This window comes from Mycteria americana, chromosome Z (genome assembly GCF_035582795.1).
Source record: "Mycteria americana isolate JAX WOST 10 ecotype Jacksonville Zoo and Gardens chromosome Z, USCA_MyAme_1.0, whole genome shotgun sequence".
Lineage (NCBI taxonomy): Eukaryota > Metazoa > Chordata > Aves > Ciconiiformes > Ciconiidae > Mycteria > Mycteria americana.
This window is the reverse complement of record NC_134396.1, coordinates 3,989,815-4,016,671: the sequence shown is the minus strand read 5'-3', so window position 1 is coordinate 4,016,671 and position 26,857 is coordinate 3,989,815. Positions and strand designations below refer to the sequence as shown.

Genomic DNA, 26,857 nt, shown 5'->3' with positions numbered 1-26,857 from the left:
TTGCCAGGACTTATTGGAAATAAGCAGCCCAGGACATGATGTGCAGCCCCGTACAGTTAGGGCAGTGCTTGCATCACCTCTTAAAGTCTTTTAGTCCCTCGCCACCCACTCACCACTTCAAGGCTTGGCTCTTTCTGGGCAGTATTCTAGATTTCCTAAGCCTCAGTCTACACTGGGCTCCAGAAATCATGAGCCACAGCTGACTAAAATGAGGGGTAGGATTACTGAAACTCGCTGCCAAGTTTTAACAGATTATACTGAGCTGGCTTCTTGGCTGCCTCCACTTTCACACCTAATCAATAGACTCTCATGGAAACCCGCCAGAGCTCTCCTTCATTTTAGTTATTTGCAAATCCTTGGGCACGTAAGCAATCAGCTGGGAAGCAGTGACGTGCAAAATCAGCCTTATGAATGGCTTTTCACAGAAATAGGCTCAGAACCAGAAGAGTTGGTTGTTCTCTCTACCCTGACATCATTGCACACCTCTCTCCTGCTTCCCTGCCCCACTGCTGCACATAGTCTACATTGCAATCATTCAATGAAAGATCACAAATCTGTACGTAGTGCCAATACCTATCCCAGTACTCTACCGGCAGGTTCTGTGCAAATCAAATGTGCTTTCCCAGTCTCAAATCACCAGGCCTGATAAGGCATTCGTGCTGCACAGTCCTTTATATATATTAATTACAGTGCATTTCATATGCAGGACATGTGCAGCAGCTCTGTACCTAGGAAGTCTCTAACCCATGTTGGTTAGTTCACGGATGAAAGGTAACCATTGAAAACCATCCAGTTCATGTTGCCAACAGATCCAGCTACTTTAAGATCTTTAGTCAAAGCTGTTGGCAAGTCAAACTTTCTATCTCACAAGAAATTACAGTAATCTGGAATGTTAAGTTTTTCCAGTTCTTACCAAGAAAATACTTGTGATGTTCCTAAACAAAGACATGATTTAAAGGAGCTCCTGAGTAAAACTGAAGGGTGAATTTCACCACTGGAATTCAGATACGCAGAGGACAAAAATTCACAAAATTCATTTCAATATCAGTTGGCAGCTGCAAGCACTTTGAAAGAATGCAGCTTGAGGATCACCTCAAGGAGGAGATGACCCTGCAGCCAGGCAGTACAGGTCTAGCAACTGAGCTAGCCCTCCTCTGCACGCAGTGTCAGCAAACGGTCCACAAGCTTTGGAAATCAAGCTGCCAAAGGGACTGCCTGGCACCATAGCCTGGCAGACCTGGGTCACGGCCAGCCTCTGTCATGATGCTCCTTGGAGTCACAGACTTCATGGTGCAATGTGAACCTAAGTGGGCTGTTAAGGAGCTGGAAATAGAGCTGGCAGGAAGCCAAAAAGGCCAGATTCAAAACCTTCCTGCCAGAGAAGATTTCACTGCAAGAGCTGAGGAACTGACACATTTCCTTTCATGTTTTACTTTAAATGGAGACACGTTTCCAACAGAAAACTCCCCGCAGGTTCCTTTACTGAAAGGTCTTGGAGCCTGATCCTGCAAACACTTTGACTCACAAATTTTCTGGAAGTGTGTAAAGTCACTGTGTTATGCTTTCCCAGCATTAGATCTCCTTCAACCGCCCATTCGCAGGGTTGACTCCAAAGGTAGAGCTCCCTATGGTTGACTCAGCAATGAACCATCTCTGATGGTTTGTCTGGCACGTTTGCGTTGTTTGCAGAGTCGCAGCTAACGTGCAGTCATGTCACCCCCTTGAAACAACATTCAAGACATGAAGCAGATGCAGCTACATCTGTGACTACCTCTGCATGAAACAACATATGCTCGTTACTTACAGCATATTCAAACTGCAGATTAAAATCCCGGTTGTTTGCTTGAAGTTGTCTCTCTTCCTCTGTAAAGAAGAGGAAACACATCAGACATGCTTGAAGGTAAGCAGAGTCAATACAGATATGAATGAAGCATCACAAAACACAAGCAAAGATGCTAACAGGTAACGTCACCAGGAATCTATGCTCTGGGCTGACTGCCCCATGGCAGGGAATTGAAGAGGCTGGTGACACGGATAGAGCAGCACTGTGGATGGGTACCATAGCACTCTAAAGCCCATACTCCAAGTCTTCCCTGCCCACAACCCACTGCAATGCCAGCACTGGTTTTACAGGTGGTTCACCTTCTCCTGGGTAAGAATTACCACTTAACTAGTGGTGCTCACTATTCCTGCCCTGCTCCGTCTCTTCCCCCTGAAGTCTCTGGGGCTGTTGTTATGAGCCTACCGTTAGCACCCTTCCTCCAGCACAAGTGCATCTCCTAGGATCATCCCACAGATGGGACATCACCACCATAGCTATCATGAAATAAAAAACTACTGGAAGGGATTTCAAAAGGTCATCATATCTATCCTCTACCTCAAGGCAGGGTCGTGCCTGTCACTCCCAATAAATGTTCTAGAAAGCTCCAGTGATTGCTGTTCTTCAGACTGCCTATTCCAGGACTGCAGTGTCCTTCCCCTGGGAGGGTTTATCTGACATTATCTGACATAAAACTCATTACTTCAGTTTAAACATTATATCTTCTCCTGGGATGGTCAGCGGTGCTCTTCTGCTCCCCCTCAGTTCCTTGTTCTACTTGCCAAGGACGCAGAGCACAGACGAGTTCGTTACGTATTGAAGGCTGTTATGTCTTACTGTAGTCTTCTCTTCCCAAGGGTAAGCAACTCCAGTTTCTTCAGTCACTTCTTATGGGCCAGTCTGTCACAAGTAGCACCACTCTTGCTGCTCTCAAGTGGGCTTCCCGGCTAGTTCACCTCATTCTGGACACGCAGTGGCCAAAATGGGCCATAGTTTGCAGCTGAGGCCTTACCAAGGCTGACCAGAGCACAAGGGACACTCCACCTATCTTGAAGACAATGCATATTTGACATGGGAATTCACCTAGAAGTAATTTAAAATAATATCCTTATGCACCATCAGCATGCAGCTGACGGCGTTCCAGAATACGATCCATTTTGGCAGATCCTTTCTGGCAGAGCCGATGCCTCATCAGGCAATGCAAATCTTTCATTTGTCCTTGCTGAACTGCATCCAAATTTTTTCAGACTATTTCTCCAACTAGTCAATTCTAATCCTATCTTTCAGTGCACTTGTAGCTCCTGCCAGTGTGGTGCCATTTGCAGATTTACTGTGTTCTTTATTCTGCCAGCCAAGATGTAGAAGAAAATATTGAATGCCAGACTCATTCCTGATGAATCTTTCAAGTTTCATAATCCGTCATTGATAACTATTGTCAGTGTATTTTTTTTCTGAAAAGTCTGGCACTCACTGTATGGTGATTTCATCTCAAGCATGTATCTCCAGTTTACTTGTAAAAATGCCATAAGTGATAGTCAAGATACATGGCAGCTATCTAAGGCTTTTTCACTAGCCCTCTGGCTACCACTAATACAGAATTAATGTTGGTTTGATGCAGTTTTTCAGGACTGCTGACTGTTAATCATCTCTTCCCCACACACACACTTCTAGTTACTTTGAAGTGGTTTGTTGGATTGTCTCAACCTTTACCCAAGAAGTGAAGCCAATATATCTATAATCACTCAGCTTTTCTTTTTCCCCTGTTTCAAGAGAGATGCTATGCTTGCTGTTTTCCCAGTCTTCTGACCTTTGCCTGTCTGTGCATCAGAAACTCTCAAAGGCAGCATTGCTCCAGGCCATGCTCTGCCTTACCTACCCAACCGATTCCCTCGCTATTCCAGCACCAAACCTCCCTCCTTCTCCTCTGTTTCTGGCAACTATTATTTAGATGTCTAAAGAAAAAAAAAAAAGCCCCCAAACCAGATTTCTTAGCATTATTTACTAGGCTTTTTTCCCTGAGTAGCAGACAGAAACCATCTTTGATCTCCCTCTTACTAGAAGGGTTACAGAACCCCAGACATCCCAACTCTTACAGCACAACTTTTATTGCCCTTTATGTCCTCAGTAGCTTTTTCTCACTTTGAGCCTTTATCACACAGTTTGTGCTGGATAAAACAAGCTGCTGTGCACCTTCTAGGGGCATCCTTCCTCTGCCTGAAGTGAATGAGGACCTTGTGATTTCACCATTTCACTCACCCTTCTGAGCCTTTCCCTGAAAGATAACTTATACCTGTGCCCTTAATATCAATTATTTAAGGAAACAACAGCTCTGCTTAATTTTTCCTCCGACCCAGATTTCTTTCCCATGAGATCGCAGTTACTAGTTCTCATATTTACTGAAGATTTCCTTCTTGAAGTCCATTTTAAACACTTTGCTATTGTCACTTTTTCCTAAGTATCATACTGTCATTTCATAATCATTGCCGTTTACACTCCCTCCTGCTTTCACAGGACCAGCCTGTGAAGGGAATCTGTTCTGGAACATCCTCCCCTCTAGCTCCAAAAAATTACCTACCTCTGCACCAAAACACTGTGCCAGCTGAACAGGTTGTGTTCCCCTACGCTCCTCTCCAACTCTGCCTCTGCATAGCCAGAATTCTCCATTTACCACCCCACCCTGTCTCTCTGAAAACTATAGATTTTTTTTTTTTTTCCACAAAAGACTGCCCTTCTTGGTTTTCTATGCCTGTGTTCTTTACCCTTGTAGCATTACTCAAGAGATCTGCAATTTGTTCATCTCTTTCTTCACGCTGGATCTCAGAGCACACGGACATACAAGGAAAACTTCTGTTACACTTCCAGAATAAGCTTTATTCTTTTCTATTAATATTCCAGCCTCATGAGTTATCCCAGCACGTGTCTATTACACCTATTAAATTATGCGTTAAGACATCTAGTTCTTCCTGTTTATTCACTCTTGCGTTAGCAAGCGTATAAGCTATTCAGGGCATTGAACTGCTATCCTTCCTCCTTTCCCTCCAATAACCCTATAAATAACCCTAAAAAAATTAAGCCCTTTTTCAGATCACCAATTTTTGTCTCTGTCTGTGGGCTGTTTTCATCAAGGCCCCTAATTACTAACGTAAAGCTATGTTAGCAGGTAAATGTGCTTTTCCTTTTCTTCAGGCACATCTAGCTGTGTCAGGCACTTTGAAATCAGCTCCCATCTGCCCCGACTGGGTGATTCAGACCAACCACAGAGGCTTCATTCAAGACCCTCGAAGTGCTTAATCCTTCACTGCTTTCCTTGGACACATTTTTCTCATCTTTCACAATGGGGAGAACAATGTACACAGAGATCAGAGTAACTTGTCTGGTGTCCCAGAGGAAAACAGAAGCAGAGCTCAAGAGGTCCAGGCTTGCAGGGCTTCAACTATTGTGTTATGTGCCCCTTCAGGAATTTTCCTGAGAGCAACCAGTACTATCAAAGCAGGCGAAAGATAAAGCTATTTGTTAAAAACAGAACTTCCCAACACTCGCACGTTTCCTCCCGTACAGTAAGTGCTACTCTTATCCCCTCCCCAGGGGCTCCAAGTCTAGTCCTGGAATAAATGCCACAGAAAAGATAAAACGGCTTTAATGTAAATAGGAATAGATGACAAAGGTTGAAAACCTGCCGGGCTACAGAGGCATGCTCGCAGAGCCCGTGCTGGTCCTGGGAAGGGGAACTGGCAGGCAGGGGCAGAGCTGTTTGCACGCACCGCACCGCGCGCTTACACGGAGCAGCGCAAGCAAGCCAAAGACCTGCAGCGACCCTGAAACGACAGGCTGAACACTCGCAGGGGACATCATGGTCCACGCTGCTCACAGCCAGCAGGTCTGCCCGGCTGCCTTGCCAGAAGGAGCTACAGAAAGGCATGATGGACAGAGAGGCACGAAGACATCCAGAACTGCTAATCTGGGCTGGAGCCCTTTGGGTATCTATTCTCTTGCCAGCACGTGAGACACAGGGCACACAGCAGACCCTCGGGGTCACACGGCAGCTTCGGAGAGGCTCTGAAGTCCTCAGTGACTTTCTGTTCTTCGTAGGCAGGGCAGCCCTTGAGGGGACTGCACACAGAAACAGAAATCCAAGTGCTACTGGCAGCAGCTGGACGTGCCGCCAGCTCCTTTGCTCTTCCCAGGGCTCACTGGGGGAGTGCGGAGCCGTCCCCCTTCCTCAGCCTGCGCCCAGGTCTGCGCAGCCAGGGAAGAGACACTGGACGCGTGCATTTGAATTCAAGGATCTCAAACGCTCCTAGAAAGAAACCACGCATGTATCTGCTCCGGTGAGGAAAGGAGCCTGGCTTCTCACCACGGAGAGAGATGCTCTCTCCAAGAGGAACAGCTTTTATGTGAGACACACAAATAGCTGCAAACAGGTTAGGGATGGCACAGAAGCATGAAGCGGTGTGACGTGAAACAGAACAGCAAATGAAACTCACTCGAGGCATGGTCCTCCTGTGCCTGATCATATGGTACCTCAGGGCAGGTTTTCTAGCACAACCCATTTCTGAAGGCCCCAGATGGCTATGAACCTGGTTCAAACCTGAATGGAAAGTCTCTGGCCTGCCATAGCCATCCATCCCCCTCAGAGGCGGTGACCCTAAAGGCCAAAATACAAGGCTCATTTCTAGTGGCAAGATTTTCATTTTTCTTACTGGTTAACAGCCAATACCTTTGGCTAAAGCAAGAACACCGCAACGAATTGCAAAGGGTGCCTCATCCAACTACATCAGCAAGCAGAACTTTCTGTGCTCTGGCTACACCAAAGGAGAACCACCACTGACCACAGGCACAGGGCAATGCTGCCTCAGTGGTTTTACTTCTACCAACAGAGGACCTTGAGGTCCTGCTGCTGTGCCTCCTAAACCAGCAGTTCTCAACTGTCATAGACCAGACAACTCTTACTTATTTCTGGAACTGTTTGGATAGAAATGAAGCCTCTTGGATGATCACAATAAACAAAAAGTTAGGGAAAGTCAAGCATTATACCAGCTTTGCCTGGAAGCCACAGCTCAGGCTATTTTGGCTGTAGATCCAAGCATGCATGTCTTATCACGCCCTGTTGATTCTGAAAGCATTGAGGAAAAAGGGAGGGGAAACCTGAAGGGCTATCAGATGAGAAGTTTTTAATTTCTTAAACCTTTTTTATATATCTAAGCAACTACAACTTTCTGCTTCTGCAAACTGCAGTCACAAATCACTGGAAAGAAGGAATGGGATTTGTGCTCCAAGTTATCATTTCACTGCCACTGAAAACTATTTTAAATTATTCATCAGTGGAAACTCAGCGTACATAAATATGGCTTAGTGCCCAGTTCTTGGTCTAACCACTGAGACCAAGTCACTGGGAAAGTGGCTGTTTTCTCAGGCAGACAGATTTAGGATCTAAACCACAGAATAACATCTGTATTTAATAAAATTAAACCCATGCCAAAAGTCTGCTATAAATGTAACTGGCCAGCCCACCAGCCTTCTCCATTTAGGACTGCTGCACGGAAAAGTCCTGCAAAAGGTTAGATTCAAGATCTGGTCAGACAGCCTGGAAATTTGTTTCTGGTTTATGCTAAGGAGCATGTGCCAAGAGCAATGCTTTCAACTGGCTGTTGGAAAAGTTTTGTAGATATTAGGTCTTGTGGCTCTAAGAAACAGGAGGTTAAGATCTGCCTGGTTTTGCCAAGTCATATATAAACTAGGGCCTGATACCTCATGCATGAAATGAACACAGCCCAATTAGGGGAGTGCCGGCGTAACTAAGCCTGACAACAGAACACAGACAACATTAACTCTGTAAAAATAATGATCTCTACTCCACCCTTTAAACAAGCAGCCTCAAGAGCACGAACGCTGCCCTGGACCAGCTACAAGAGTGGCATCCAGGAGCTGGGCTCATCTCCCCAGCTTCTCTTGCAGAGTGGTTCTTAGCAAAGCTATTAACCTTACCAATACTAAGTTGTGAAAGCTGTAACACGGTTATTCTGCTCCCAGGGGCACGTATCTGCCCTTCCTGAGCCTGTCCTGCAGGCAGCAGTGATTCAGTTCTCCCCTGCAACAGGCTATAAGCAGTCTTGGAAGACCTCCGCTGGTCGCAGCACATTCTTTGCTTCAAATCTCACGATGTGCCTCCTTCCCCTCTATTCCATCTTCCCTTCTGCTTTTGTTGACCCTACTTTTGGGCACCTCATCATCGCTGTGTGACACAGCTTTTGGTATCACCTCTCAGCAATGGCATAGGTGCCACCTCACATCCAGCACACGTCTTCACCGGCAGAGAAATCCTAGCCCTTATTTCTGGTCTTTGCTGGACTGTTTCTCTGCGTGCAGAAGTAACTGAAATCTGTCATGGTGCGTTGGTATCTCTGTCCTCCCCCCAAAAAAGAGAATTACAGTGTCCATTGAAAGGCAGCTCCATGGGAGAGGGCAACTCATTGTATACTGTATTAGGCAACTAAAATCTCTGCTCCTAGGGAGGTTATTATACAAGCTATTAGCCAAAACATCGTTTCACCTTAAAGCAATAAGTGCTCCTTTTTGCAATCATGAGAGATGAAGGAACCATGCAACAAGTTTCTCAATTTGCAGGCACTGTACCGGGCCAGAGTCCCTACTGTTGGGTTAAAGAGGACAGGATTATATTTTATAGCAGTGATATCACAGGATTTCACATTCACAACACAGCAGTGCCTTGCTGGGATCAGAGCTGCAGCAAACTCTACCCAAAACCAAAGCCAGGGACCTTTACCCAACAAGCTCAAAATTTAATATGGATCGGAGGGTACGTGGGTGAAGGGAAGAGCCATACGACAGGCCTGAGGCTCCCAGTGGTTAAATGTCTACGTTTCACAGCCAGTCTGGGACACAGACAAAAGCCGAACCCGCATTACCCGAGTGTCAGCCTAACAGCGTAACCTGCCCGGTGCCGGCGTGCCAGCTGCTCTGCGGCACCAAACCGAAGCCCATCCCTGCCCTGACCTGCAGCCAGAGCCTGGCAGGGTGCAGCGAGCGTAGCTGGGGCAGGAGGAGCGGTGAGAACCTGGTGGGATGGAAACGGGGAAGGGGAAGGTCACAGCCAAGCCCTGCTTGAAGCAGGAACGTGCCCAGCTGCCTGGCAAACAAACGTGTTTTTTTTATCATTGACTCAAAGGAGGGGCTCTCCAGGGCTCCATCTTACAAACTGCACATTTTCAACACATAGCTGCCCCTTCCTTTACGGAGCTTCTCTGGCTGCTGTGGCTGGAGAGGATTTATGCTGGCAATCACATGCATTTTCATCTCTGAAATGGACTCGCTTGCACTTAGTGTGAGGGATTTAATTTAAAAAAAACCCTGCTGCAAGACCATTCAGATACACGGCCATAAATGGGTTTAGCCCTGTTCCTTCCTGCCTGTTCCTCCATTATTAAAAAAAGATCTTCTTTATCATGTCTTTTTTGAGAACAAAGGAGAACAAGAGAACAAGAATCCTCCTTCCTCCTGAAGAAATGAAATGCAAGAAATACACTTTTGTGGTCATGGATTGTGTCCTTTGTGCCTGGTACTGAGCTCAGCCTCCTGCTAGCACTAAACAAACACTACGTGGGAAGTGGAATTTCCCGCACAGGTAAAACATTTCATATGTCCCTGGTATTAATGCAAAATGATTTTTTTTCTGGCATCACTAACAGAGGGCCCACTTAGGAGATGTACTGACATATCTCCGTTTTCATACAGCAGATGCAACGTCTGAAATCAAAAACCTTGAGGGTGAACTGGAATTATTTCTGCCTCAAGTCCAGTAAATTTTTAATATGAAGATAAAAAGTTCAATATTAGATCCAGCCCTTGTCTAAAAGCAGTATTTGCTATTATCACCGTAAGGAGTGAGAAAACAAGAAGAGAGAGCTCCAAAAGGATGCCTCAGATTTGCCCTGCATGTACAACACTCATGGTCAAACAGCACTCCCGGGATACAGGCCTGGAAGAAGTGCTAGATAACCTTAAAACAGAAAATATTCCATTTTAGGTTATTCTGGGAAGGGACAGAGGCTGCCTTGTCTCTCCCTTTCCCCGTCTCCTGCAATAATACCAGTTCTGGTTTTCCTTTGCTTCCTCCTCCCAGCGATGTCTCACCCACCTGCCTTGGCTCTGGGCACGGGGTGGGGACTCACCACATCTCAGAAATGCCTTGCAACAGATTGTTTCTCAAGAAGCATCTACATCTTTTAATGTTTGTTTTCAGTCCACTTCAGAATGACAGTATGCATTTTTCAAATAGATTAGCAGCAGAAATTGTCTCTTCTTCACTTTGGAAAACCTTTTTTTTTTTTTTTTTTTTCAAATTTGGTTTAGAATTTTATATCACTTTGTATCCTGGTTGTTGTAATAGTAGCTCACAATATTTTGACCAATTTCAGCATGCCAAATAAAGCAGCTGAAATAGTAATTTGTTTTTATTTTAAAAACTGGTCTGACAGTTACTGGCTGGCACATACAATTTCCTTTACTAGAAAACAGTATCTCCTAGACACGCTGGTAATGCCACAGCTTGACACAATTGCACATGTTGTTAATAACAGTGATACACAGTGATAGGAAGTGATGTAAAAATCATAAAAATAAATACAGCTCTGAAACAAACTTTGAGAAGTTTTTCAATTCACAGTTATTTCCCTCATGGGAAATTATGTAAAAATAAATATATTTTTCATACTCAATGTCTGTTGTGGTAAGACATTTCCTATCAGATCTGAATGGGAGTCCCAGAAGGCAGCCAAGCTTTAGGTCTGTAGAGCCAGTCTTGGGCTGCCTTCTCCATAGGGAGCTGCTACCCCTGCCAAGCTCTGCCCAGAGCCCGGCTGCTCAAAACCCAGCTGCCCTCGAGAGCAGGCTGTCCCCAGCAGCAAGAAGGGAAACCCAATGGAGCTTTCCAAAAGCCCTGGCTCAACTCATATCCTTCCTCTTCCTCTCACAGTGCCCCAAGGCTGGGCTTACGGACATGAAGCCGCAGCAATGACTGCTCTTGCCATCGACTGGAAGCACACACCTTGGGATAGGGTTATTTGTGTAGATGATTTCACCCTGTTCCCTATTTCTGTTTGTTTCATAGATACTACCTGACCATCCCCATCCCTGAGGTATGAAGCTCCAGTGCTGAGTTAAGCTGCCATGGGATCAAGCCGGTGAGCAGAGATATTCCACATTTATCAGCCATCACCAAGGCACGATCCTTATTTCTTCCCACAGGCTCCTTGAACCGAAAGTGCCCCATTCCTCCCTGTTTCGTCAATGTTCATTGTAGGTTAAACCTCAGCGTAAAAGATCTCGGGCATCTTTTCCGCAGAAACACTACTGCTGCTTATCTAAGAGATGTACTTCCCTGATTCAGCTTGCGGAGCTTCGGTCATCTAGGAACTTGTTTCCTCCAACAGCCTTTGTGTGTCTGACATGACACTACGCATTACTGCTCTGTGAAGCTGCGTTCTAGTTGCATCCCTGACTCCTTGTATAAAGAACATAAAATTATAAAAAACTCTTATCTCCAAGAAGTTTAGACCATGTAAGCTGTCTTGTTAAACTATACCTATCCTGAAAAAACTCTCCTAATTTTGCCTGCTTCTCAGCTCATGTGGAAACAGCCATGTCTTGCTGGGGAGAAACTGCAAAGTATTACTGGTTCTCATGGGAGCAATCCTGATCCCAGTTTCAGCAGCTGATGCCTGAGGTAATCCATTCCCTCCCATGAAGGTCATACCATGAGCATGGCCCTTCAGTAAGGCTAACTGTCATCCAGCTTTGTTTTTGGAACAGAAATTTGGTCTTTCCATGAGCAGTACTGTCCCTCCAAGATGAGTGCATGGGATGTTCCCCACAGAAGAGCCTTGCCTGCTCTCAGGCAGCACAGTCCTACGGACTTCTCCAAATACAAAGGCTTATAAACTGTTGGATTAAAATAGCACTTCAACCCTGGCATTTACTCCAGTGAAATGTTTGCAAGGAGCAATCATAGCCCTTTCAGCTTTTGGACTGCAAGGCGAAAGAATTAAAAATAAAAGGGGAGGAAAATATGCTCTTTTAGCTTCCTGTTATGGAAGCTCCTCATTCCTTGATCACCCCAGCTTCCCTTTGCCTTCTCTGAACTTCCTCCAGTTTGATTTCATTGGTTTTGAACTGGTGATCAAAAGCACATAAAATGTGAAAATAAATGATTTTCCCTATAGGGTATGGTTTTTATATCTAGGAAGATCTGAGTTTCTTGGACACTTGGTTAAAGGGGGGGCTGAACACTTCTCTGCTAAAACCCAGATACAGGGCCAGGCAAAACACAAATTTTTCCTAATATAGCAACATAATCTTTTTGATAATCAGAACAGTTACTGCTTTACAAGTGGGGATGCCCTGAGTGGATGGTGGCTCACAGACAAGACTGTGCTCCCTCATGTCCAAAGCCAAGATGGAGAAAGAGACCTTGGGCTGGCAGAGATCCTTCCCCGGGAGGAATCACAACCTCCTCTCCTGGGACTATCAGAGCAGCAAACGGATGCCCCTGTCTTAACACCGGGGCTCACCGTCTGCCCCAGCCAGGAAGGGGAAACAGCAGCACAATTGCAAAAATAAACCCTTGGGAAAAAGCTATTCAGTCTTCTGAGCTCAGAGAGGTTGGGAAAAAAATAATTTCACGTCAAAATACGAGTAGGGCACTAATCTCTGTATTCATCAAATACAGGGAGGAACACCCTGGAAAGGAAAGGCTAGAGACTTTCTTCACAGTGTCTGCAGACCTGGATCCCTGACCAGAGATCGCACCCTGAGCCTGGAGGTGAAGTGATGAAACACGAGACTCAGTTCAGTGGCTCCTGCTGCAAACCCTGATGAAGATGCACCTTAAGAGGCTGTAGGAAGCTGTCCCACTTTAAGGATATGCTAGTAGCCCTCCTGCTGGACTTCTTCCACGCGTTCATCTCTTCAGGGATTTCTGCTGCAAAGTCCGGTGAGGATCGTGCTGCAGAGGATGGCTGCTCCCTATCTCCACACCCATTTATTTGGGTGCCACATGGAGCTCACAGGGCGGGAATTATGTAGGCTCTGGTTTCTCTGCCAGGGTTAGTGTTCCCCTCAGCTGCTTTTGGGGTGGTCTCAGGGTGCATCTCTGTACTTTGCTCTTCTTCCTGCCTCTCATTGAAGGGGACATCTGGGCCATTGCCATCAACACATTTCATAATCAAAAGAGTGCATCAGACCTTCACACTAACTTGCTTCTAGAATATTTTATAAACTCCTTGAGAGAGGGCACTGTGCATTGCTCATCCACCCACTCCCTCAAAAGATCCTTGTAGAAAAGACACCAAAACTCAACTTCCCCAAGCTAGTCATGTGCCATGACAGAGCACAAACTTTGCAGCCTGTTCACTTTCAGATGTCTCCCCGTTCACTGCCACACAGTATGAAATGCAGGAAAAGTAAAGAAAGTGTGTCTTCTTCCGCCTGCTCTGCAGGTGTAAGACATACTCCCAAGCATGCTCTCAAGGGCTCGCACGTGTGCTGTATTTACATTCCTTAGGTTGTCGCCTGTGGCAATGACATTTCCAGACCACACTCACCTTTCAATTTCTTCTTTCCGAATTTTAATCCAAATAGAGACATCCCAAAACTTTATTTTAGTCCAACTCCATGGAACTTCTGCAAGAGAAAAGAGAAGTTAATTCACAATGGGGGTTTCTAGTCCCACAGCGCTACATGATGCAGCACATACATGTAATTCTGTGCCCACAAAGCGGGAGAACCAAACTCCTAAGCACTGTGGCCAACAGCTACAGTTTATCCCATAGTATGTTTTAAAATGCAAAACCATCTCAGGTTGGCATGTTGCACTGCATCAGCGTGGGCTACCTTACCTTGGACGTTTTGATCTGTTCATCTCCTGGCATGGCACAAAGAAGGGGCCGGTGGAGGAGAGACTGAAAAGGACATTCCTACTACCTTGGCCCTATATGAAAAGGAGAAATACACGCACAGGGCTTGTACTTAAGGTACAGAGGGACTGTGTGACTATCCAGAGCAAGACCAGCCTCCCTGAAGAGGAGGAAGCAGCGGGAAACACTGGTTTCCTCTACATCTGCCTGTGCTCAACATGCGCTGGCTCACACTGTTGTCCATCTGCTGGTCACGCTCCGTGTTTGGGGTGGAGTAGCCTGTACGGCTCTGAGTAAAACTTATCCCCTGCTGGCTGCAAACTTCCTGGCCCAGAAGCCAAAAGCCAGGCACCAGAAATACATTTAAGGCACTGAATATATCCTGATATGCGGCGGAATTGAGCATTAAACAAAATCACATCAAAACCTGTCAGTAATGAAACTTTCGGTATTCCAAGCATCGGACAGTTTATTTAAAGGACTTAATGGTGATGTTGGTGCTGACAGCCTGTGAAGATCTGTGAGCATGGAAAAAGCCAGCACTGCCCGGCGCGCCTGGCTGACCGGCAGCCTGAATCAACAGGAACGTTGTACCAGTTGCTTAACTGGCCAGTGGGGCCAAGCTGAGACATTTGACGGAATCATAATCTATCTACAACAAGTTTTCTAGGTGACAGAGTGACGTTTTTGCACTTTGTCTTGTGGTATCTGTGCAGAGCAAGGGTGTCTAAGGAGACAAGTAAAGCAAATATATCGTATTTTGGAAACACGCAAATGTGAATACAGCCTATGCCACTGCCCAAATGCAAGTCTGATGTATCACTACTGGGCCATGCCCAGTGCACGCTCGGGCTTTGCGTCTTTTCAGAAAATGAAGGTAAACTTTACGGAAAACTCTACAACCATTGCATAGGTCAAACATTTCTGTGCAGATCTCTATGCCAGATGCTAAAGCAAAGCTATATTTAGCAGCTGCAATTCAATGAGCCTGAGATAAGGCAAACAGCAGCAGGTAAACGCCAGCCAGCCAGCTAAGTGCTGCACACCCTGAGCACGGCACAGCTCCAACTCGGTGCTCCCTGCCGCTCACCACGGCGTTCGGGAACCCCTCTGTGCCCACTGTGCTTGGAAGAGATCCTTTTTCTATTCACTCATATAGATCCAATTGTTTCTGCTCACCAGAACAAATGCTTTGGCAACACTTCTCCCCAAAATTTCCTGTCCGTGGAGCTAAACCACTTAACGTTACAATACTCAGTGTCACAACCTAAAACTTTCTCAACCCTGCTGACCAACCTTACTTTCCATCCCTAACTGACCTCGTCTATCATTTTGAACATATTTCTTCCATGTTTTAGAATTACTATTATGTCTTACAAACCCCTCCTAACTAGAACTGAGAACTCCCCATAAACTGGTAGGAGGACCGAGACATGCTACCCACACACGCAGAGGTAAAGACCTCGGATTTCTTAGGGCACCAGGACCCACAGATCTGATAACCACAGTCCACTGGCAGCACAAGGATGCAGAAGGTTGGCTGGTTGTAATCATCATATGGCTACACTGCTGAACTCTGGATTTTGCTTTATTTGCCAAACGTTTTAGAAAGACTATCTGCAACTACTAAACCTCTCCCAGCTGCATACTCAATTGACAAGGCATATAATTTCAGCAGAGGGGGAAAAAAGGATGTTTATATTTCTGGGGGAGCAGAGAAGAGAAGGTGGTTATAAGCCTTCTTTCAGCAGTAATAACATGAAACAAACAATGGAGTTAAGATCCGCGTCTCACAAACAAAAACCTGAAACTTCCTTCGGCTCTGACACATGGCTTTTGTTAATTACTGTGATTCTTTAATCACTGGTTTCTGGCGTGACTGCAGTATGACAACAAGAGTGTAACAATACACTGTTTTGGCATGGAGGGCATCTTTCATTCCTTCAGCTTCTCAGTACATTTGATTAGGATTGCATTCGTTGAACATCTTCGCTCAGCAGCAAATTTAAGCTACCATCATGGCCAACAAAAATATCCTTACAGGTTCACTATTCCCATAAAACCTTGTCTTTTAGGGCAGATGTGGGTGATAACTTTGCCACATGCATTTTTTCCAACTACCTCTCTGGTACGTCATTTCTATCATACAGATTTATCATAGCTGCTTACTTAGTTAAAGCCCAGGAGTTATGAATCCTTCCCAAGCTGACCTGATCCTTTATGCAAAACTCAGTTCCTGGCTTGCCCAAACCACAGTGTCGTTTGACAATGTGTCAGTATTCAATGGGCACACACATGGTGGCATTAAGGGCTTGACACACCCCTGTTTCACTGAGGTATACCCTTTATTTTCATAATATTACAAATATCTTCCTTTGCTGCTTTGTTATTGACTCACACGTCTAATCCTCATACTCCTTTACCTAGCAAGCCACTCTCACACTGGGTATAGCTTCTGTGTGTGCCTGCCTGCTCACAGCCCAGTTTGTGCCAGCACACCTTCACGCACACCTTCACGCTTCCAGGTGTCTGTTTTCAGTCTGGGAGTTCGCTGACCATCGGCTGCAAGTGTGAAAACAAACCTAAGCAAATGATGGTGGAGTTGTCCCTTTTGGTGGTGCTCCAGGTACTGCTCCCATCTGTGTCAGTTGTACGACTTCTACAGCCAGACGTGGTCTCTTGGCTGACCTTAGCTCTGTCTGCCTTTCAGTACCAGGTCTTCTTCTCGGGGTATTTTGGACTCTCAATCCTACCTGCAGGGTCCAACGTCTTTGCACCTGTATCTATCAACAATCTCCCTCAGGGTGTTTTTTTTCCCCCAGATTCCACTTGTAATCAAAATTCATGTCCTTGTTCAGTTTTCTTTACATATCTCCCTGTTTTTCAAATCTGAGATTGAGTTTCCCTTCCAAAATTGCAATGATGGGTCTTCAGCCTCTTACCACTCACATACACTGCAATGGGTTTAATTTCCCTTTGCACTTTCTGGAAAAAATGCTCTCTCTCATGTCTCATTTTCACGTGGCATGAAGTACTTCTCAAATTTTGGTAAGACACTTTCACAGCCTTCTGTTCCTGAATTAATTGAAAACTCATAAAACACATGAAAACTTACTATAGTCAGAAGAAAGGCAATTTCCTGTTTGCCTTCATTTTCCCTGGCACCAGCTATTTTCAGATGCAAAGTGAAGCACTGCTTCAGTCTCCTCAGTCTGTGTCAGCCCTTCTGGACTTTTTTTTGCTGCTCCATTTTCCAGTCAATTATTTTATTTTTTTTTTTTTTTGTTTTTTTTTTTCATTTCTGTTTACTCCAGGTACCCTGCGCTGTTCAGTAATCAACCGGGGCTCACAGTATTTGAGTAATCACGCAGGTCCAACTCCTCTATCTAACAGGACACCTGTTACTTCCCCACATTTCCAGACCCTATAGCAAAACTTATTTAAAGCTCAAATTCCCAGTTCCTCATTTATGGGGATTTGGGGGTATAAGCTACGAATAAATTACCCCTTCTCACTGTAGAAGGCTTTTGTACCTACAGTGCTCTGCAAACTGTCTAGCTACGGCTTACACTTCTGCAAAGAAAGTCCACCTGCTTTATGGCTACTGACAGTTTAATCACAGGCTCTGAGCACTTCAATATCCACAGCAAGAAGCTACTTTGACGGATCTTGAACAGAGAAGGGATGCTTTCTTGCAGACCAAGCTCAGCCTTATTTAAGAGAGACGAGAGCCAGATTTGGCTTGAGAACACAACTGCAAAGCTCCTCCTGCATGAGGGGCAGGTTGCAATGAGCTGCGGCACATGGAATTTGGAAAGGCTACAGCCTGATCCAAAACCATGGCTCGCTAAGGGCTGTACTGCAAACTGGAGGTGCGGGGCGGCACTTCCCACCACCGCAGTGATGAGTAGCAAAATGAGAAAAGACATGGCACAACTCGGGTGAATGGAGAGCAGATGTTGCAGATGGAAAACATGGCTAGTTTCTTGGCCCCGTTTCTTTGGATGTAGCTACACGATACATCAGATTCAATGATCAATATGGATTAGAAAATACTTGGTGCTTCTGCTCCCATCACCTTGTTCCCAGACTCTGTGAAATAATCTGTGTTAAATACAATCATTTTTGGAAGGGTTATTTTAATTCAGATCATGGGGTGTAGTTTGGTACAGACCAAAATTCCTGCCCAAGTAGCGGTTTTAGGAGATCTGAGGGGGCGGTGAATTGTGCTGTAATACTAGAAACAAGCATACAGAGTCCAGGGGAATTACGCAGGAGAACAAGATTTCTCCCATCAGTTTTGCCACCAAACATAGTGTGGTATGTATACACCCTAAAAAGCTTAAAGAGCCCTGGCCAGGCAGAAATTCAGAAAGCGTGCTATGCCTTCACTCACCAAATTTCCATGTCAGGTCAATTTTTGCATGTGAGCAAGATTTATAACTTAATTTTTTAAAATCTATATTCAGCTGATGCAACAATCACAAATACCCACAGGTCTTAGAACTCTTTTTTTTCGTGCTAAAGTACTAAATATCCAACCAATAGCTCAGTATATGAGAAAGTAGATCCCAAGCACTGGGCATCGTGACAGACAAGGTTCAGGACTGCCTGTGCTGCCTAATGCTCTTGGTGGAGTAATGCTGTTAAATACCACGAGATGAACCAAATCTAAGTCCCCAGATTTTGAACATGTATTGGATTTGGAGGCACAACTGGGAAAATACTAAAGGTTTAAAATACACTAGGTCCCAAAACTCCCTGTTTTCTCCATGCCTTAGTTGTATGCCTGCTAAGGGCGTGCACAATGTCCGGTGCTAAAGCAGGAGAGTCACGTTCACTCCCAGGTATCGCAGAGAAGGACATCACAGCGGGTGCAGTGTTTGCTAATGCCCCGGCAAGAGCAATGTAAAGGCCTGGCACACCTGGCATGGGCTGACCTTGTAATGTGCCGCGAAAAGGCATGCTTGCAAAGGGACCCCTTTAAACTTCTGGTCTATTAACTGTTTCAGTCAAATTGTTCGAATTTTGGTTCCAAAGAGTACGATGCATTTGCTTTCCCCTATCGAAAGCAAACACAAAAATTTCAGCCATTAGAAATAATTAGTACTAATCATCTTTTAACACTGAAATACATCAGCATTTGTATTTCTCCACCCCTCCTTACATGCTCTTGTGTTTGAACACCTCCAGAGCAAAACAGGGAGTAGCATGTGTTGTAGCACTCCCTGCTTTGCAAGTGGGAAACACAGAAAGCGAGCTGCAGGACAGACAACTGAAACGTGTGTTTTTAATCCCAGAATAACGCTCTTTTGGGGCTGAAATTAGATTTGCCAGAATTCAGCCTGGTGTAAGTTTAAGAAGCTATAAATGGTCACTCTTGGCACCAGGGTTTACAAAGGGAGTGGTGATGCCAGTTTAAATCTACTGCCTCGGTACAAAGAGTTTGGAAGTATCCCTGAAACCTTCCCAGCTTTTTAAATACCTGAAGAGGTATCCTGGATGAGGTGAGCTAGCCCTCCAGCTGTTTTTTGGTGCTGTTCATAGCTGTACATACAGAAAGTCATGAAAGTGTGTGCTCCTACCCCCTACGCTCAAATGTGCCAATGCACTTAGCTATAATTGCTGGGAAACAGACTGTCTGTTATCTGCCACGTTTCAAAGTAATGATCCAATATCCTCCATCTGTCTTCATTAAAACACTCTTTAAACTGACACCAGAATGGCAGTCAAAAATTTGCATTCCGCTCCTTTGGGCAAGTTAGTTGCAACGCTCAAGTTACCGATCGACAGCTGAGGCGGAGAGAGTTCCCAACAGAAATGCCGGCTGCAGTCTGCTCCCTCCGAAACAACGCAAACAATAGCAGCTTCCCCGGGCGGCTGCTGCTGCTCGAAATCATGCACAGCTCAGCTCACTCCACCCAGAAGTCTATCATCAGCTCGCCCGGAGAAAAAGCTCAACCCCGAGCACTTTGATTAAGCTTTGCAAAGCTCTCGGGTCTGAAGAAAAAAATGCAAGTTTTCTGCCCCCCCAAAACTGGCGGAGAAAACAGACAAGCGGAAGGAAAGCGTTAAATCTTACCCTTGAAGGCTTGTAAAAGTCACAGCAACAAAGTTGCTGCCCTCCATAGCACTCCGGTGCACTCCTCTCTTCTCATTTACACGCAGCCTTATCCCCTCCCAAGACTAACAGCCTGGCTCGCAGTCGCAGCGCCAGGACATTCATCTAAGAAAGCACAGCTTCTTTGCGCTGTGAAACGGGCATCGCGTGCTTGTCTCCGAGCCCCTTAAAATCCACCGCAGACCCGCTCTGCCATGCAATGTCCTCGTAACTAAACTTACTCCAAGTTCCCTACTTCTTACTTCAGTCACTCGGCTTGGCTCCTGGCCAAATTCTTCCTTTTTTTTTTTTTTTTTAATTCTGTTTCCTGTAGATAGGGAGAGTGTAGTAGCTCCCTTAAAAATAAAATGCTTCAGCACAACAAACTGCGAAAAAGTAAAGCAGAAAAGCAGAGCACCTAGGGTTGGGGCACCCCAATTAATTCCACAGGCAACTGCTGCTCGCCTTACCTACCTCCTGCCGACGCGGAAGCTTTCAAAAGGAAACCAAGGGAGTAAAAGAGTCCAACATATCAAATTGCTTTAAAAAAGGATGAACTTGGTAAGGGATCCATCCCTCAGCAGCAGCCTCTCTCTGCGTCCGTAATGCTGGAGTCGGTCAGGACTCCTTAAATGCAGAGACACTGTCCTACAAGCTGATCCCAAGGCTCCACCTCATCCACTTTCCAACAGTTGTGAGTAGCAAAAACTCTGCACAGAAAAACCTCATAGAGCACAATTGCATAACTCAACCACAGAGCTTCCTCCAGCCAGCCGGAGGATCGCTTCGGCACCGAAACATCAGGGCTTGCTCATCCCTGAGAGCATGACCTCCCCTTCGCCTCTGGGACACCCGCCTGGCCTCACCGCTGTCGAGGGGACCCTCCTCCCCAAAACCCCTCAGCACCCTCATGAGCCTCCCGACCTTCCCACTCCTTCTCCCACCTTCAGTGAACCACACATTCACTTTTTTTGTCCAAATTCTGGGACCCTTCACAATACAGTGCCCTCCTATATGCCAGTCCCCTGGCACTTTACCTACCAGGTACACTACAAGATTAAAACTGGGCCAGCTACAACTTTAATCTACCTCCTGCTTCCCTATACCTGTGAACTGCAATTATTCTAAGACCACCATATTATTTCCCTAAGTTGCGTTGACAGTAATGCCTGCCAGGAACATGCCAATTCATTGCAGACAGCAAGAGAAAGTTTAACGTAAAAGATTTCTGTATGTATTTAGCTCTGTTTTTTCCTTCATCTTCCGTGTTTTCCCACTGGATTTATCTGAACACTGTTAAAATTAATTTCAAACCTACCCACAAACACTTGAACACATTAATCAGCTGATTAATTATAGTTACATGAGAGTCAAGGCTTTGCCAAAGAATATTTTCCAGAAGGTGAAATTTTCTGAGGTGCTGTCAAGAGAAAAGCTATGAAGGACCCTGGACGCTGCAATGGCAGTACTCCAGTGGTCATGAAGGTTGAAGTGCAGAGTGGCAATGAATAGGACCCTATAGCACCATAAGCAATTTCTGAAGGAAGAACAAGAGCCTATGCCCCTTTGAGATGACTCCAGGGTTATTCTTCCAAACTACACCTATTTGAGACAATGTTCATTGAATTAGATTCCTAATTCCAACACAAAGGATCCATACAATTAGCCAACATGGGACATGGCATGTAGGACTAATCTCCTCAAGACTCAGGTCATTTTCAGATGATTTTGAACTGAAAAGCATCTAACTTGAGAAGGAATTTCCCCTGCACTAGCCATTTCTCATGTTCTCACCACTCACACCCCATCACATCAGCAACAGACACAAGTATCACGTTTTTTTCCTGCAACCAAAAGTACACAGATCTGGATTAATTTCAGTCCTTCAACATATTTGGAGAACCCCTTGTTCTTGCTTCATTCTGGAGTTTTCCTCCTTAGAACTTTCTTCTGCTTTTTTCCCCCCATTTTAATATGTTAGCTAATGACAATTCATTCCACACTGCTCCCACTTTCTTTGCTGCTGTCTCAATACTTGCTTGTTACCACTTTGACCTCAGTCAATTCTTCCTTCCTAGAGTTAGGTTCATCTTCCTTTGACATGAGAGTGGACCCAACCATAAAATCAGCTGGTCTCGGGGCTTGTTTAGACTTTAAAACAGCTAAAAGTTGGGTAGGTTGTTTTGTTAATGATTTTCATTGGCACTGGAATCTACCTCGCATACATTGGCAATGACTTTTTTCCTCAGCTATGCTTTCCCCATGGATTTCAGTGAACCCGCTCATGTAGGGAAGTTCAGCACATGTGGAAGCACTCAGAAGAGCAGGAGTGACTCAGTGTTATGAACTCATCTCCGAGGTCTCTTGTCCTTGCCTTACAAGTTGGCCCCCGCGTAGCATCTTCCCCATAGTCACACCATTCACATCCTCCTTTGCAAATTTCTGAACACATCAGGGAGGGCTGCAGCCTGCAATATCAGTTGTCTAAATTTCAGTGCCTGCATAAAGGCTGTAGGTGTATGCTGGGCGTTTGAGCTCCCACTGCAGCCAGCATGGTTTGGGCAGAGATTCAGCTGACCACAGCAAGGCAGCAGTGAGTTTGCTGTGACCCATAGTTGTGGGAAGAAGTTCAGTCTGTTGCCTTTCCAGTAAATGAGCTCTTTTCTTGGCCAGGCAGCTACCTCCAAACCATGGTGCTTCACCTTGGAATCCTCCACTTTCCCAACTGCCCACTAGTCACACAGGGCTAGCTTAGAGTGGCATGGATTTAAATTCATGCCATTAAGACCTTATCCTAGGACCGTATCTGGGAGAATGACTTTCAGTCATTAAGCCTGTGCTGGATTTCAACTACAACCAGATGCAAAACTGAAGACGTAATTACTGACACTGATGTTTAAGGGATGCCCTCAGCCCACCCTCCGGACCAGGTTCGCTCTCCCTCCAAACAGCAAAGCTGAGAGAGCAGAGGACCCTCTCTAGACCACACAAGACCCAAACATGCCTGGTGACCTAGTAAGGCTTTGAATGGCTTAATATGCCCCCGAGTAACTGGAGAGGATAACTAGAGAATATGTGAGAAACAGGAGAGAAATACACCCTGGAGCATCCCACAGTGTAGACTTAAACTGAATGCCAGTCCTTGCAAGAAGCCCTCCCTATGTCCATGCTATTTTTTAAATTAGTGTCAGCCTAGATGCTTTCCCAAAGACCCTAGATAGTTCAAAAGGAGCACTGATGATCTTTGCTTTCCCTTACTGTCTCGTAACTCCAGTCTGCAGCTCCTGAACTGTGAGGTTTGAAGCTTGACCTGCTCCCCCACGGCTGGTACCTCTCACTGCAGAGAAGCAGCTGTGGCCGATTGAGACAAGCTGGGCTCCCCCGCCTCCCCCAGAACCGGTGCAATGTCCAGGGATCATTTCCACCCAAACAGCCTCATCTCCAGCTCCCAAAACAAGACGAGTGCATTGCTCATACTCACCACGGGAGTCACAGCTCCAGAAAAGCCTTTCTACATGGTGTTGAAGGGTTTCCTCACAAACCACTGAGGGTCAGCCTTAGATGACCGAATCTCCTCCACAGGCTATGCTTTCCTCATCCTAAATTTTCTCCCCTTTACTGACTAGTCCTGGCCAGTGAGGAGCTCCTTGTGTAGGGGTAGGGTAAGGAGCATTCCTCACTTTGGGGACCACTGACACATCCGTTGTTATGAGCACCTGCAATGGCTACCAGTGGTCGGATGGATGTCTTGTCCCAACTGCCCTTGCTATGAGAGACTTTCTGCATCCTCTCGCTGTCAGAAGTCAGTGTAGGATGCATAAGAAATACAGGACTGAAAGGAACAAACTGGGACATTGATGCCCACCCCTTGAATATCAGAGAGCTGTTTTAAAAATATAGTGTAGCAGGAACATCCAGTGTGCAAGTTGCCATAGCCCAGGAAACACCAGCACAATCATAAACTGAATAATGGAAGACCAAAGGTCCCAAAATATACTGTATCACAGGTGAGGAAAGATGAAGTGTACTGGCAGTGCCCTTGATCCCTGCAGAGGCTGTGGCAAGCAAAACTGTCCAACTGACAGCAGAAAGCACACCACGACGCTGCAGAGGAAGGGAAAAAGAATGTTCCTGTTATCATGACCAGACTGTGGGAGGACACAGGAAGGCAACATCACAAAGCGACCAGTTGCTCTAGGGCTGTCCTTGCCTGTTGGGAGCTACTCAGCCAAATTCATTTAACTGCTCCTCCAAGGAACTGATAAACTGGTAGAAATCCCAAGTAACTCAATTTGAAGGGATGCTCTGGATTCCTACCCGTGTGCATCCATCTCCCTGGGTGTGATCTGAAGTGTGCAGCTTCAGCACTGCAGGTTCATGCAGAAGTATTCCCATACCTCACTGGTTACTTCCAGCAGCTGGGAGCTGACACGGTGCTGTAAGGTACATGCCAAATGGAAATGGTCAGAAAATAGCTTCAGTGGGTGTGTGCAGAATATCGTGACTCATACTGATCAGGATTTGGTGGAGTGCCACTTAACCTGCAGCAGGGAGGGAAGGGCTAGAAATTCCCTTTCTCCATCAGAGCCCCTTGCCTGGTACTCCAGGCCCTTAACCAACAATGATCAGCTGGGGAAAATCATAAGAAATCCACAAAGGTGCAGCCTTTTGCCTTTAAAATGAAAGCAGCAGCTTGCTCTGGTGACTATTGATCTCACCTTCCTGGCAGCAACACCTGCAAATGTGATACCTCCTGATGTTTTAAAACAGAAATTAAAGTAGTCTCTCTCAGTCATCCCCTTTGCAGCCCATAGGAGATGGAGCAGAGCCAAAAACCTTTTGTTCAAAGAGCTTTCATCTGGGTTCAGCTGCTCAGATTACACTGAAAGGGAGATAAAGCTGAGCTCAGTTCTGCAGGGAACAAGGCCCAAGATCATCTTGTCTCTGAGGTCCATTTCCCACCAGATTTGGAATCTTGTGTTTACAAACTCCCTTCTGGCCAAAAATTTCATTGCTCTGGTAGAGAAGGGGCTGTTGCAAGGGGCGGAGGGGGAAGTTTCCCGGGTACCTGAAATGTTTGCTGTGATCCCATGAGAAATTAGGTGACTTGATGGACACAGAGATCACTGGGAGCTGATGGCAATCCACCTGTCTCAGGATTACGTTCTTGGACTGTAAATCTGTGTCTCTTCATTTGCCTATGACACCGCACGTGCCTGACTGCACGGAGAAAGCACAGGGATTAATCAGCCGCTGCAGCAAACCCCAGATGTGTCCACACTGCTTTTAGCACATATTTCCTAATCAGTGAACAAAGTGGAATCTGGGGCGGGGGCGGGGGGGGGGGGGGGATGCTTGGAAGGGCTCGTTAAAAGCTAATCATGCCTACGTGAATAGAAAAATCAATAGCTGTGGGCAAAGCAACGGCCCAGCTTGTTAGAGCCTCCGACTAAAGTGCCTTTTGTAACACGGGTATTACACAAGACCTCCCGCTGTTATCTGCAAGGCAGTAGCTGCCACAACCACATATGCTGTATCTGGTGACACTTCAAACACTGTCACATGCACACTCCTCACATACACATCAAAAAACCCAGCTCATACCACTGAGGAATTAGGATACCCCTCAGTGGGACCCCGTGATTGAACACACAGAGGAAATCCAACCCATGCAGAGCCAACAAAAAGCCTTGGCATTTTACGGAGTCTTCCCACGAGCTGTGCATATGGGAAAAATGGGCTGCCCTCACGGGAGAAACGGCACTTTTGGCAATGTATAACATCACCCGAAGGGTCGTATAATGGCTATAAAATGTTTAATCTCCTGTAGCCTGCCAGAGATGCTCTAGCCCTTGTTGTGCTTAGCCTGTATACTCCCTCTGTAAACTCCAGTGCTACGGGAGAGCAAGCACCGGTGCCTAACAGATGTGCTAGGAGAGCTCAGCAGGCAAAGGAGGACAGGTCTGCAATGGATCTGCCCTTCAGTTTTCCCGATGGTAATCACGGGGGACACTGAGGAGCAGTGTCCACCACGCTGGACAGGCTGTATCATACTGCGGCAATGCAGCCCTGTCCCCCATTGCCACTTCCACAGTTTTCTGTGCTAAGCATGTGTGGAGAGGATGGGAGATCCCTGGATCTGCAGGGAGCAGATTGCTTCTGCATTCCTTACAGCATCACCCAAGAGATCTGGGATTTATTTCTTGAAGCCCCTCATGGTTTGCATTATACATTGCTCTGACAGTCAGTTATCCTTCACATGAAAAACTCAGTGGCATTCTGAGAGGATTCCTTTAAATATCATGTCACATCCATTATGGTCATAAACACTTTAACCATAATTCCAAATTAAATACACCGTGTGTATGTATATCTGTACTGTCTCTTTTCCAGGTTACAATCACATCTATCCTGCCAGGAAAAATATGGAGGCAACCTGCTGCCTTCCATGAAATTCTCCCTACTATCAATGATCTTTTGTATATTTTATAGTAGTATTTTCTGCATTAGGTCCTTATTGTATTATTATAGCTTTTGCTGGCTAGATGGTGATAAGATGGCCCAATTCAGAGAGGTGAGGGGAGCTCAAGTGTGACCGACTGACGCTTACTTTAGGGATGTGCAGTAGCACCGGCATCTCTGCAGGGGCACGGTCCCAAAAGGGGACAGGAGCAGGTAGGAGTATATTATTCTAGTGCTGATGACTGGGACTGGGTGACTTCTTGACCTGTCATAACTCAAGTTCTATGAGTACTGAGAAGAATAAGGAAACCTCTGCCTGGTGGCAAAGGAGCATGGTCAGGACAGAGTCAGAAAAAAAAATAGCCATTTTGTAAAACAAGGCCTAGGGAGCCGACTGTATTGAGAAGAGAGAATTTGGCTCCCCTCTGAAACATCAAATTTTAGCTAATTAACCAAAGACCTAAAATGTCTGCGCTAACACAAGCTGGCATAAGTAGGCACAAAACCATTGATTTCGCTGGAGATTTCCCCAAGGAAACTGCATGA

General features: G+C 45.8%; 2 protein-coding genes across 5 annotated transcripts in view; one reads left to right on the top strand and one right to left on the bottom strand.

Moving 5' to 3' along the window:
• LOC142421834 (phospholipid-transporting ATPase ID-like) overlaps nucleotides 1-20,540 on the bottom strand; it is a 73,979-nt gene extending 53,439 nt beyond the window's left edge. The window contains exons 1-3 of one of the 4 annotated variants that reach the window (XM_075526970.1): nucleotides 20,320-20,540; nucleotides 13,438-13,516; nucleotides 1,805-1,863 (exon numbers count right to left, since the gene is read on the bottom strand). In XM_075526970.1, coding sequence (XP_075383085.1) covers nucleotides 1,805-1,863; nucleotides 13,438-13,480 — 102 coding nt within the window. In that variant the 5' untranslated portion in view covers nucleotides 13,481-13,516; nucleotides 20,320-20,540. Of the gene's footprint in view, nucleotides 1-1,804; nucleotides 1,864-13,437; nucleotides 13,517-13,731; nucleotides 13,817-19,831; nucleotides 20,101-20,319 lie in introns of those variants that run through there. The other 3 variants (XM_075526971.1, XM_075526969.1, XM_075526972.1) reach the window with 3 other exon arrangements.
• The window catches only part of PIGO (phosphatidylinositol glycan anchor biosynthesis class O), a 500,143-nt gene that overhangs the window by 143,223 nt on the left and 330,063 nt on the right, over nucleotides 1-26,857 (top strand). The window lies entirely within an intron of this gene.